Source organism: Meles meles, chromosome X (genome assembly GCF_922984935.1).
Source record: "Meles meles chromosome X, mMelMel3.1 paternal haplotype, whole genome shotgun sequence".
Taxonomy (NCBI): Eukaryota; Metazoa; Chordata; class Mammalia; order Carnivora; family Mustelidae; genus Meles; species Meles meles.
Genome location: NC_060087.1, coordinates 111,109,462 through 111,122,145, shown reverse-complemented (window position 1 = coordinate 111,122,145; position 12,684 = coordinate 111,109,462). Strand labels below are relative to the sequence as shown.

Below are 12,684 nucleotides of genomic sequence, written 5' to 3'. Positions count from 1 at the left end.
GGGAACACAGCCACACTCACTCATTCCTGTATTGTCTACAGCTGCTCTCATGCTACAGTGGCAGAGCTGAGTAGCTGTGACAGAGACTGTGTGGTCTGCGAAGCCGAAAATATGTACTATCTGGCTTTTCACAGAAAAGATGTGAGCTCTGGTTAAATGAAGGATGGGTAAAGGGAGAGGCTCTTTAGCCTAAAAGAGAGGTGTTTGGAGTTCTGGTGGTGATTGTGGTGGTGGCCTGAGAGCAGCCTTGTAATATCTGAAGGATTGTCATACAGAAGAGAGAATCAGTTTGTTCTCTGTGACTACAAAAATTAGACCTAGGGGCGCCTGGGTGGCTCAGTGGTTTAAGCCTCTGCCTTCGGCTCGGGTCATGATCTCAGGGTCCTGGGATCGAGCCCTGCATCGGGCTCTCTGCTCAGTGGGGAGCCTGTTTCTCCCTCTCTCTCTGCCTGCCTCTCTGCCTACTTGTGACCTCTCTCTCTGTCAAATAAATAAATAAAATATTTTAAAAAAAATTAGACCTAGAACTCATTGTGGGAAATATAAGGCAGTACTGCATTAGGGAACATTTTCAACTTGTCCAAAGGTGGAATACACAGCCTTGGGAGTTAATCTGTTGGTAGTGCCATCATTGGAAGAATTCAGAAAGACCAGACAACTAACTAGCAGAGACCTAGTAGAATGGATACAGCATCAACCTGAATGATTTTTAAAGATCCTAATCTTGAGAGTCTGTGACTTTATGAACTCATGCTACTGAGAGTCTGTATCAAGGGAAGATTTCCGAGTATAAAATACATCTTTGATTACATCACCAGTTCTGCTCAAAAAGCCATTAATGAGATCCTTTTGTCAGCTAAATTCAGTAAAATTCCTAAGTTCTTCACTGTTAGTGTCTAGGTTCTTTGCCCTTTGGTCTAAACTTAGCTTTATCACTCTTACTCTGTACAGCATCTCCTAAGTACTGCCCTGAAGAAATTTGTTTAACTTTTTAAAAATCCAGTATTTCCCACATATGTATGAACACAATACTTTTTTTTGCCACAGATACTAACACCAGTTTTCCATTTGTCATTTTCTTTTTATTGTTTTGAATATCATATATTTATTTGAGAGAGAATGAGAGAGAGAGAGAGAGCATGGGCGAAGAAGGAGTAAAGGGAGAGGGAGAGGTAGAGAATCTCAAGCAGACTTCATGCTGAGCACAGAGCCCAGCACAGGGCTTGACCTCATGGCCCTGAGATCATGAGCCGAAACCAAGTGAGACGCTCAACTGACAGAGCCACCGGGCGCCCCTCCATTTGTCATTTTCTCACCCTCTTCAGTTTTTTATTGTTTTTTGCATCCTCTCTCTTCCTCTTGTGTGCTGTTTTTCTTCCTCCAACTTCATTCCTAAGTCCAGCATTGATTGGGAAATGGTACATTGATTGGGAAATTCCACAGAATTGTGGAAACAGAGACCACAAGAAACATTCCCTGTAACCCCAGGAAAATAAGAGTATAAAGATGTACATGAATTTAGAAGAATATGGGTGTGAAAGGAGAAATTATATAAGGTGAAGGTGCTTTTGACATAATGAAATTTTTCAGTTATTGAGTTATTCAAAAAGCAAGTCACCATTTTTATTGATAATCTGGCCTTTCACCTTGTAATTTCTGGCTTTAGCTAGTGTTCTGTTTATGATACCATCTGTTTAGTTAGTGCTTAAGCATGTGAATAAAAAATGGGCTTGGTATCTGTAGAGAAAGTGACATTACATATGCTAGGAAGGTAGCATCCATACTCTTCCATACCTTGGTACCTTTCTTCCCTTCCTTGGTACCTCTTGAGAGGGTATTTTTCTGTATCTGCAGTAGTTAGTGACATGTTAAAAGGAATGAAGATAAGAACTTATTATACAGTCTATTTATAATCATTTGGAAATGTTCTACTTTCCTGAATATGAGACAGTCTCAAAAGTATTAGTTTTTTCCTCTGAATCACCCTATATGAACCATGAACATGTATCTAAAGATATCTGCAGTCACTGGCAACTATTACTTATTGAGAATAATAACAGCCAGAGGGTATAGCTTAATGATTCAAGAATCAGCTTTACATAAAGACTCTATCTAGTCTCCCTAGAAACCAAGAATCAAATCTTATCAGGGCCAACTTAGCCCTTTTTATAATAGATAAATTGGATAACATGCTGTTTAATTTGTATGTGTGTTATTGAATGAAGCTATGAAGAGTATTTGGTCTGCATATTAAAGATACCACTATTGTTTTGGTAAGTAAGGATGTTGTTTTTCCTAAATTATTTAACCTTGGGTAATTGGGGATGCAGGAGATACTTGAATGTGCCAGTGTTTTGTAAGGTTATTTTTAATAAATAGTAATTTTTTAAAAAACATTAAGGAGGATTTGTTTTTCTGGGTAGACTGTCTTTGGTTTTCTGCCTCCTTCTGGGCTTGAAATTTTAGAAAGTAGGAAATGCTTGGATAGTTGATCATCTTTCCATATGTATCATTTCCTATGTTGTATGTCAATTTTTCTCTCTTATAATTTGAAAGTTAAAACCATTTGCCATTTCTTCAAAGCATTATAGGTTGCCCTGGACCTAAATGTTGATTGCAGAAAATTTGGAAAATATAGTCTAGCATGAAAATGAAAATAATAGTTTAGAATTTGTCTTATGTTCAGAGGTAGCTGCTGCTGACTATTCATAATTCTGTAGTTACTATTCTCTTGCTGTTTTTCTGTATACATATATACTGTAAGATGTGTCTGTGTATTCCATGTTCTCTTTTTTAAAGATTTTCTTTGAGAAAGTGAGTGAGAGAGAGAGAAAGAGAGCGAGCACGAGTGGGGGAAGGAGCAGAGGGAGAGGGAGAAGTAGACTCCCCACTGAGCGGGGCCCAACATGGTCAGGACTCAATCCCAGGACTCTGGGATGCAGACCTAAGCTGAAGACAGATGGCTAACCGAATGAGCACCCTGGTGCCCCTCCACTTTGACATGATCAGAAATTTAGTTCTCAGTATTTCCCAGCTAAAAATAAAACTTCTCCAAACATTCTTTTGTAAATTTTTTTTTTTTAAAGATTTTATTTATTTATTTGACAGAGAGAGATCACAAGTAGGCAGAGAGGCAGGCAGAGAGAGAGGAGGAAGCAGGCTCCCCACGGAGCAGAGAGCCTGATGCGGGGCTCGATCCCAGGACCCTGAGATCATGACCTGAGCCGAAGGCAGCGGCTTAATCCACTGAGCCACCCAGGCGCCCCTCTTTTGTAAATTTTTGTATACATCTCTTGCTTCCTTCCTTTAAGTTTCTAGGAGTGGAATTGTTAGTTCAAAAGAGGAAGTTTTTAAAATGCTTCATTGATTTCCCAAATTGCTTTCTAGAAAGGTACAGAGTTTTTAAAAAAGATTTTATTTTAGTAACCTCCACACCCAAGGTAGGACTCAAACCCACAGCCCAACAACAAGTGTTGCATGCTTCACCAACAGAGCCAGCCAGGTGCCCCAAAAAGTATAGTGCAGTAGTCTGTTTGGGATGCCATACAGAATACCACAAATGGGGTGGCTTAAACAGAAGTTTTTCCACAGTTTTGGAGACTGGAAGCCCAAGGTCACAGTGCCAGCAGGGTTGGTTGGTGGTGAGGTCTTTCTCCCTGGCTTGTAGATGGTGCCTTCTTACTGTGTTCTCACATGGTCCTTTCTCTGTATGAGTGTAGAGAGAAGGATCTCTGGTTGTCTCCTCCTCCGCTTATAAGAACACCAGTCCTGTCGGGTTAGAGGCCTACCCTTACAACCTCATTTAAGCTTTATTACCTCCTTAAAGGTTTTATACTCAAACATAGTCACACTGTGGGAGTGTTAAGCTTAAGCATATAAATTTTGGGGGGATACAATGCAATCTGTAACAGGCAGTAACATTGGCATCCCATCATCAGTGAATGAGAGTTCCTGTATCCCCCTCTTTTTTTTAAATGTAGATTTTAAACTTATCTTTTTAAAAAAATTATTTATTTGAGAGAGTGCATGCACGCAAGAGAGAGCGAGTGAGCAGGCATGCACAAGCAGGGGAAGCAGCAGGCAGAGGGAGAAGCAGGCTTCCCGCTGAGCAGGGAGCCCAGTGTGGGACCTGGGATCATGACCTGAGCCGAAGGCAGATGCTTAATGGACTGAGCCCCCCAGGCACCCCCCGTATCCCCATCTTATTGCCAACACTGGATCTATACAAATACACATGCATGCACATATCACTGGCAATTTAATAAAGATGGCGTTATTTTACTTTGCATTTCTTGGATCATTAGTTTCAGTGGAAAATTTTAAAATATTTGGATGTTTTAATTTTCTCTGATTTCTATTCTTATATTTTTCCCATATTTTGGTTGGGGTTCTTAATTGCGAATAAATGTGCATTTTCTTTGTGTGTTTAGCTATTTTGTATGTATCAGACATTTTTGCTTATACAGAAAAGGAATTATACTTTAAAATGTTATTTATCTATGATTTATCTCTAAACACAGCTGAGTATACAGGGTTAATATGTATGAGTACCTATATTAACGAATCATATGTTTAATGCTCACCATACATTCATGAAAACCGTTTATAGTTTGGATGCATTGATTTGCTGGCAGTGAAATACAGGTAGTGGTAAGGTTAATACAAAATCTTTTCAGCTGTTGTTTGCTTTGCATTAACAAATTCGGCAGCTTTTCTTGAGATATGCTCCTCAGAGCTCTAATCCCTCAAGAAATCCTGTAAGAAGAGATTTCTGCTGGTTCAGTAGCTTTGGGAACTGCTTGCAACCTACATCTCCCACCTAGTGCTTGACGGTGCTCAGCAGGAAGTTAAGTCTCTGAGAAGCCCTGGAGTAGAGAAATCTGTTTGACATTTGGAACCTGAATATTTCCAAAACTTGCTTTGGCAGTAGGACCTTCCCCTCTTTCCTGTTTATGTGATTTTTGTTACCTTTTAATTTTGAAATGATTCACAGGAAATTATACAGAAATATATGGGAAAGTCCTATTTACCCTTCACCAAATTTTAACCAATGGTAACATCTTACATAACTATATTACAGGGTCACAATTAGGAAATCCATATTAGTATAATCCATAGAGCTTATTCGTATTTCACTGGTTATACATGCACTCTGTGTGTGTGTGTGTGTGTGTGTGTGTGTGTGTTTCAGTGCAGTTTTATCACATGTAGGTTTTGTGTAATCAGCACCACAAAGACTCCCCTATGCTGGTTCTTTATAGTCACACGCACTCTTCCCCCTGTGCTAGCTCCTGGCCACCATTGATAAGTGCTCTATTCCTAAACTTTTGTCATTTCAAGAAAGTTCTATAAATGGAATAATAAGGTAAGTAACCTTTTGAGATTGGCTGTTTTCACTCAGCGTAATTCACTTCAGGTTCATCCAGATTGTTGTGTGTACCAATACTTCTTTCCTTTCTAGTGCTGAATAACATTTCGTGGTATGGATGGACCACTATTTGTTTACCCATTCACCCACTGAAGGACATTTACCCCTCCTCATCTTTTTGGTGGAATCTATTAATATTCTGTATGAATATTGTTCTGAAGTATACCAACTTTAGAAATTCTGTACCACAGAAATGATGCCATTAAACAATTACTACTTTTTAAAGATTATGTCTCAGTTGCAGAAATTAAAACTCTTTTATTATCTGGTTTAGGAATTCCAGAGACGCTGTAATACTCTGATTTCATTGATTGAGAAAGAAAATATGGAAATTGAGGAAAGAGAGAGAGCAGAAAAGAAGAAACGGGCAACTAAAACTCCAATGGTAAAATTTTCAGCATTTTCCTAACTTTTAGGTAGATCTCATTTTTTTTTACATAATTAAAATGCCTATATTATGTTTAATGCCACATGATACCTATTATAAAAACTGTTTTTATGAAGTGCTGATTTGTTTTTGACAGAAAAAGAATATGCTACAACCGCATTCCTTATTTGTTTGTAGAACATATGGTTAGGAACTCCCTAGTAACAGGGCTCAGTATTTAAAAAAAAATTCCTCATGACTTTAAGCAGAAGTATAATGCGAGTAAAATCCTTTGAATTGAGACTCTGGTTGTCGTGGGGGAGTAGGAGAGGGGTGGGGGGATGGGATGGGGCTGAGGTTGAAACTGGGAGTTCTGATTTGATCAAATAAGTTTTCTGATTTTTGTGGAACTATGAGTATAAATGAGAACTCTGAGCAGACAGCAAAGCTTTATTTGGTTTACTTGGTCATAAATTAACTGTTGAATAATAAGATGACTTGATTTTAATCTAGTCAGGTTGCCTTGTATAGCTACAATTTAAAATATTCATTAATAGATCATTTTATTTGAGTGTGGTTAAATAAACTACCATATTTCATCAAGTCTAAGATGGCTTCCTCTTGTAAGACACAGCATTATTTTGTGTATCACTAAGTAAAAATGTTGCCAAGTAACTAATTTGTCATCAATGGTAAGATGCATCCTGATTTCAGAGATGCTAAAATGAAAAAGTAATGCACATCATAGAATATATGAAATATGGTATTTTAATATCTATCATATGGTTTTAAAAAGTAATACATTCATAAATAGCATTTTGTCCAGAAAACTTTAAGTATTAAGTAGTTCTTTAAGATGAAAGTACATTTATAGTACCATCTGTAAGTAGACATTTGCTGACTATTTTTGATGGGTATTTTATGTCTTTTCTTAAAAAAAAATCTTTGGAGGTTATTTTACATTGGGTTATATATTTTGTTGGGCTATATAGAACATTAACTGTGAGTATAACATTTAAGTGAATATTCATGTTAAAATTTTTTTTTAATGCATTTACATCCTAGATTTAACATTGTTGGGCCATTTAAAAATGTGCATATTGGAGCAGAACATTAAATCTGTTTCCATTTTAGTCACAGAAAAGAAAAGCAGAGTCAGCTACTGAGAGCTCTGGAAAGAAGGATGTCAAGAAGGTGAAATCCTAAAGCCTAGAAATAAAGTTTTAAATGGGAAACTGCTATTTTCTTGTTCCCATCTTCAAATGCTAATTGCCAGTTCCAGTGTATTCATGGTACTCTAAGAAAAAATCTCTTTGGTTTTGATTTCTTGCATATTTTATATATTTTACAATGCTTTCTACCTGAAATGTGTAGCTTTATATTTTATGCATTCTAGTATTTTTGTGTACTGTATTTTGTGCATTTCATGTCTTCATCAAAATCCTCTCAGTCCTTGTTCTTTTTGAAGCTTGTGCTGAGGTTTTAGCTTTTCTATGTTTTATATGCCGCTGCTTTGAAAGAGAACCTAGATTCTATAGCTGTATTATTGTTGTTTCATACTTTAAATTTATATGGCTGTGGAAAAATGAATTAAAATGATTTGAGGAGAAAGACTTTTTCACTTCTTTGTTGCTTTCTTTTCTATTGAGTATGGGCTTGTATGTGTTACTGCATACCGTGATTAGCATAATAATTGTTTCTTTTGAGGTCATCTAAATATTTTTTTCCTAAAGGAATAAAGGGTGAGAACAGAAAAATATTAAAAAAACCCTAATATTTGATACTGTGCTTGCTGTCAGTATGCATTACATTTAAATTATTCTCTAAATATTCAAGTGGGAAAATATAATAAAGAAATGTCTATAAGAAATTTAATTATTTCCTGTGTTTTGTGCAGTAGAAAAATAGTTGTGTTTATTGAATTGCATTGCTCACTACTGTGTATTTGGTTGAAAGTTAAAGCTTTGCTTGCTGAATTGTGCATGATCTTCTGTCCCATAGAGCCAGTTCAGAGGAGTCTGGGTATAACATGTAGATTTATTAACAACTAATTTAAGAGTACAAAATAAGTGCTATGCATGTAGAAGAAGGGGGTCTGGCTTCTATAGGCATACAATTATGCTTGGATAACAAACAATTTCAAAGTGTCAGAGGTTTTGTACACCAAGAGTTTAGTTCTTGCTCACACTACAGATTCCACGCAGGTCAAAAGGATATGAGAATGGGAGGAGACCTGTTCCACACAGTCACTCAAGGTTCCAGGCTGGCTGAGGCTTCAACGTTTTGTATTGTCGCTGTACCATCTGGAACATGTGGCCTTTTCCGCTGCTGCTGTAGGAGAAAGGCTGAAGAATCTCATGTAGGTTCTTCATTACCTAGGCCCAGATGTGGGACATGTGACACATGTCCCATCTATTTATATTTCATCGTCCTAAAGTAGTCACATGGTCCCGTGTGTGTGAACGATGGCTGGCAAATGTAGGGGAACAAGCAGAATGTTTTACATTACTGCCTCTGCCACAGGGCCTATTGGCTCAGGAAAGAACCCGTGTCTCTCACATGGAACTGTTAGCATGTGATTAATCAAAATCAAGGTCAGGTTATAAGGGAACAGGAAAAATGGATTGAAATCTAGTGTGAAACACATAGCAAATAAGCAAAGTTGGGAATGCAGGGCAGTGATTTTAGTTATCAAAACAACATTTGGATCACTAAAGCATTGCTCCCTCCCTCTACCAAAATCCTTTACATTTCCTATCTGATTCTGTCTCCGGCAAAAATTGGGTAGCCATGAAATTCACGCCCTCAGTCTTCTCATAGGGGTTCTGACACCTAGGAATCGATCTAGAATGACAATCCACTGTCTGCTGGACTCTTCTAAGTCTTCATTGTCTAGATTTCATATTTCTTACTGCCATGCTTCTGATTGGATTCCTTTTACTGTTTCTACTCTTAGGACTTAGAGTCTTGTACTCTGTTGGAAGTTGGGGTGAAATTGAGGTGCTATTAGGCAATGAAGTCAGGATGATACTAGGTCAGGGGACCAAGATTTACCCAAATCTGTCTTAACTACCCTTTCTGTAAGGTCAACAAAGAGGTGAAGGTAAGCCAAGTAATACTGCAGTACCTGGTGCTTTGACTCCAAACTTCAGTCCAGAGCTCTTAAGACCAAAATAAAACCTTGGAATTTTCTACTCAATGAGATTTAAATGCTATAGTTATCTGGGCTAGAGAAAATGATACCTGAGAGGTTTTTACTGAAACCCCCAAGTTTTGTGTACTGAAAGTGAGGGTTGTGGACTCTGATCAATCAGCTCAGCATTTCTTTTCTTAGGAATTAAGATGTAGGGTGGGAGCTGATACAATTAGGATCTTTAAACTTCTTTCATGGAAATTTGACAATCTGCTTGTTCTTTCCCTGTTAACCCAGAGGGGTTAATAGCTAAGCTGTATGTCACTATCTGCTTTAGGGGAGAAAATCTGAAGGTAAGTTCTTCCAGCCTTTTCATGGGGCCATTTTCCTGATCCGTATCATGACTCTTAGGAGACTTTCTTGGACCAAAGAGAAGTGAAATTCGGCTCTCCAGGATGTTCAATGAATGCTTCTGATGTCATCCTCAGAAACTTGTGAAATGGTTTTATCCAGGACATTAACATAAAGATCGCACTATATTTAGTGAAAAATTCACCACCTACTCTATTCCGTATCTTAGATTATATACAGCATTGGTTGTTGAACATAGCCTACCAAGGAGGCCCATGCAGTGAACACCAGATGATAGCACAGTCCAAATAATACAATGTTGGGGATACAAAATGCCCCAAGTCTGTATTTGAAACCTCTTGTCAGTTCTCACAGAGAAGTTAAAGTATGATAGACAATTCAGAAGTCCTGGGAAAGAAATCCCATTTCAAACAAGGGACTAAGACTGATGGGGTAGTAGACCTAACTGCCCTGTTGGGGAGAAAAAGCAGGACATGTAGTTTACCAGCTGCTTGGAGGCCAGGGAGGGGAAGCAGAAGAGTGTGCTGTTTTCATGACAATAATCTTGCAAATGTATAATGATCCAGCCCACCAGCAAAAATGGTCCAATCAATTGTATGAAAATCTGACCCTACCTGATTCCTTATTTGCAGAATGTGCAAGAATGGAAGTGAGTAGAAGAACAGGGACCCTGAGTGGTTTTCTTCACTCAGGACCTCTGTAGAAGACAAGAGGTGAATAGGTTTTTCAATAATCCTCCCACAGAGGCACTTGGAAAGCATCTGTCTTGATCCACTGGGTACTCAGGCTCTAATTTCCTTAGAATCAAAAGAAGGTGGTGAGCTCAGTAATTTCTCATTTGCCTAATAGCCATTTGTATCTCAATCTTTATTGCACAGCTCCTTTATCTGCTGGCTCCCTGGCCTATGAGTGGTTGTGCTATATGGAAAATCTGGGTACTTGTTGCATTATACAATTCTCCCTTGAAATATGCCCCCAAACTTGATTCATTGTCTGAGACCTCCAAGTTAAGAGAAGGTATTGCAGCTATCTTAGGTGCTGGGTGCTTGGTTTGAAGAGCCTGAACTCATCTGGTGAAACTATGTTGTCACCAAAATGAAGTGCTGTTTTTTCCCAATTACTGACAAAGGTCTCCACTGTGGTCTATGTGTTCCTCCTCTATGGTGCAGTAGCCAATGCAGCCAGCTAGTTCAGATTCCTGTGCCAGTTTCAAGGCCCATGGCAGTGCTGGTGTCCACATCACTTTCTCTGTAGCTGTTCTTACCAAATCCTGAACTCCTCAAGTTGTCATCAAATTTCAAACTTCTATCAGTATTCTATTCCATGTATCCTTCATTTAGTCTGCCTAAGCTATCCTCCCCAATTGACAAGGGATAAGATTTTCCTGTGGTTAAAATACATGTAGCTAATGCTGTTTGTCATGTCCCCTATCCCTCAGCCTTATCATTTTTGTGTAGCTGATTTGAACTGCCAGTATCTCATTGTGTAAGGGCTTTGTCTGAGGACTCCATCAGGCCTTGGAAGGTTTTTCTACACTTTGTATGATAGGCTGGGGAAATCCAAATTAAGACACTAACCTTATGTACATAGTTCTTATCCTTTAGTTATTTCATTAAAAGGTATAGAGTGTTTAAGGAGAGTAATGACCGTATATCATTTATCTGTTCTTAGAAGGTCTACTCCTCTGTGGACACTTAGTAGGTGATAGGATCACATCAGGATATTCTACCCTGGTACAAAGTGCTGATTTCTCTCTGTAAACAAAGGAAACTTTCTCATATAACCAACAGTTATGGCATTGGGAATTATTATTAGGCAGAGGTTAAAGTGTTCCCAAGTTTTGGTAAGGCCAAAGCTAGTGTCTAGTGTATGGTCTCTGGAAGTGTTCTCCATGCTAGTTGGTGCCCCTTTCCTGTAGCAGTGGTCCATTTAGATAATTGAACCAAGTGTTGCCCTTTCTCCCTATACAATGACATATAGCCATTACAACAGTCTGGTGGTACCAGGCTTTTTCATCTGTTGGCCTAGTGACCTGATGATTTGTCCATTTTCCTGATACATCGCTTCCCTACTGGGGAGAATTTCATCTAGGCCATTGTAGTCAGATTCAAGCTGTGTATTTCCACTGGCTTTCAGCCTTGTCTTCCATATTGCCAAGTTATGCTTGGTTAGTTTCTCATCATGTTCCCATGAGATACATTTTAGAAGTTGTTCAAATAGTACTACCAAATTTTGTGGTTCATTCTTGAGGATTTCTATTTATGGAAAATTGATGGTGAGTGTCATGTAGGTGCAGTTATCTGCCTCCCATCATGAATACAGTTTTGAGCTAATATGTTTCCTTTAGTGATAGAGATCAAAGCCTGTTTACTATACCTAAGACAGTAAAGATCTTTGCATAAGGTCTTGTCTTATCTAGAATATTTGGTATGTGATCATCATCATCATCATTTGGGATTGATACCTTATTCAGTTCTTTGCTATAACCCAACTATAAGTCTCCAAATGCCATTTAGTTTTTGTACTGGCCATATGAGGGCATTGCTAAAATATGATAATTTACCCATTTTCTTCAGATCACCAAGTATTCAATCTATTGTTTCTCAGTATGTGTTGGGTATATTGTTCATGGTTAGGTAGATGGACTCCCATACCTTTGTGAGAGATGATTACAATTACATTTGGTTATATTTTTGTAGGTATGTCATTTTTCCTTCATGTATCTATCCTGGTTTCTAAGATCTCAAGCTTTATTCTTTCTTTTCATTTCTTAATTCTTTCCTAGTTGGCCCTCCCCCCCCATCACAACTAAAACTCGGAGTATCTCCTGGTTAAGAATTTCAAAATACCCTGTAATTATTGTACCTGCTGACTAAGGGCCTTCCACTGTTTCCAGGCCAACCCATTCCTCAAAGCCAAGACATTTTGGGTACAGGCATTACTTAATATCTTTTTGACTTTTTTCTTTCACTGCATTTTCCTCTCTACCTCAGAAAGTCTACTTTTGCTGTGAAGCAAAGGCCTCAATTTCTTTCTTATTAGTGAATTCTACCTGCAGTGATTGTATCCACACTCTGAAGCTTCTGAATTCCAAAACCATAATTGGACATTTGACTAGAGCTCGCTGAAGATACCTGATCAGGAAAGCCATTTCAAGGAATGTATTTTCTCCTGAATAAGCCTTGCAAATGACTAAGGGTTATTTTTGTTACTCTATCCCTTTATCTTCTTTCCACAAATTTGTAGATTAGGATTTAGATATTGCTCAAATCAAAGTCAACATGAGAACATATGGTGGAGAAGGGACTCTGAAAACTTTAGAGAAGTCACCCCAGAATTTCATCTTGCTGTCATTCTCTCTTTATCCCTGGATGCAGGTTAAAA

General features: G+C 38.2%; 1 protein-coding gene across 7 annotated transcripts in view; it reads left to right on the top strand.

Moving 5' to 3' along the window:
• SMARCA1 (SWI/SNF related, matrix associated, actin dependent regulator of chromatin, subfamily a, member 1) overlaps positions 1 to 7,659 on the top strand; it is a 77,293-nt gene extending 69,634 nt beyond the window's left edge. For 3 of the 7 annotated variants that reach the window (XM_045996099.1, XM_045996104.1, XM_045996098.1), the window contains 2 exons: positions 5,703 to 5,813; positions 6,930 to 7,659. In XM_045996099.1, coding sequence (XP_045852055.1) covers positions 5,703 to 5,813; positions 6,930 to 7,001 — 183 coding nt within the window. In that variant the 3' untranslated portion in view covers positions 7,002 to 7,659. Of the gene's footprint in view, positions 1 to 5,702; positions 5,845 to 6,860 lie in introns of all 7 variants that reach the window. The other 4 variants (XM_045996103.1, XM_045996100.1, XM_045996102.1 and 1 more) reach the window with 3 other exon arrangements.
• The last annotated feature ends 5,025 nt before the right edge of the window (positions 7,660 to 12,684 follow it).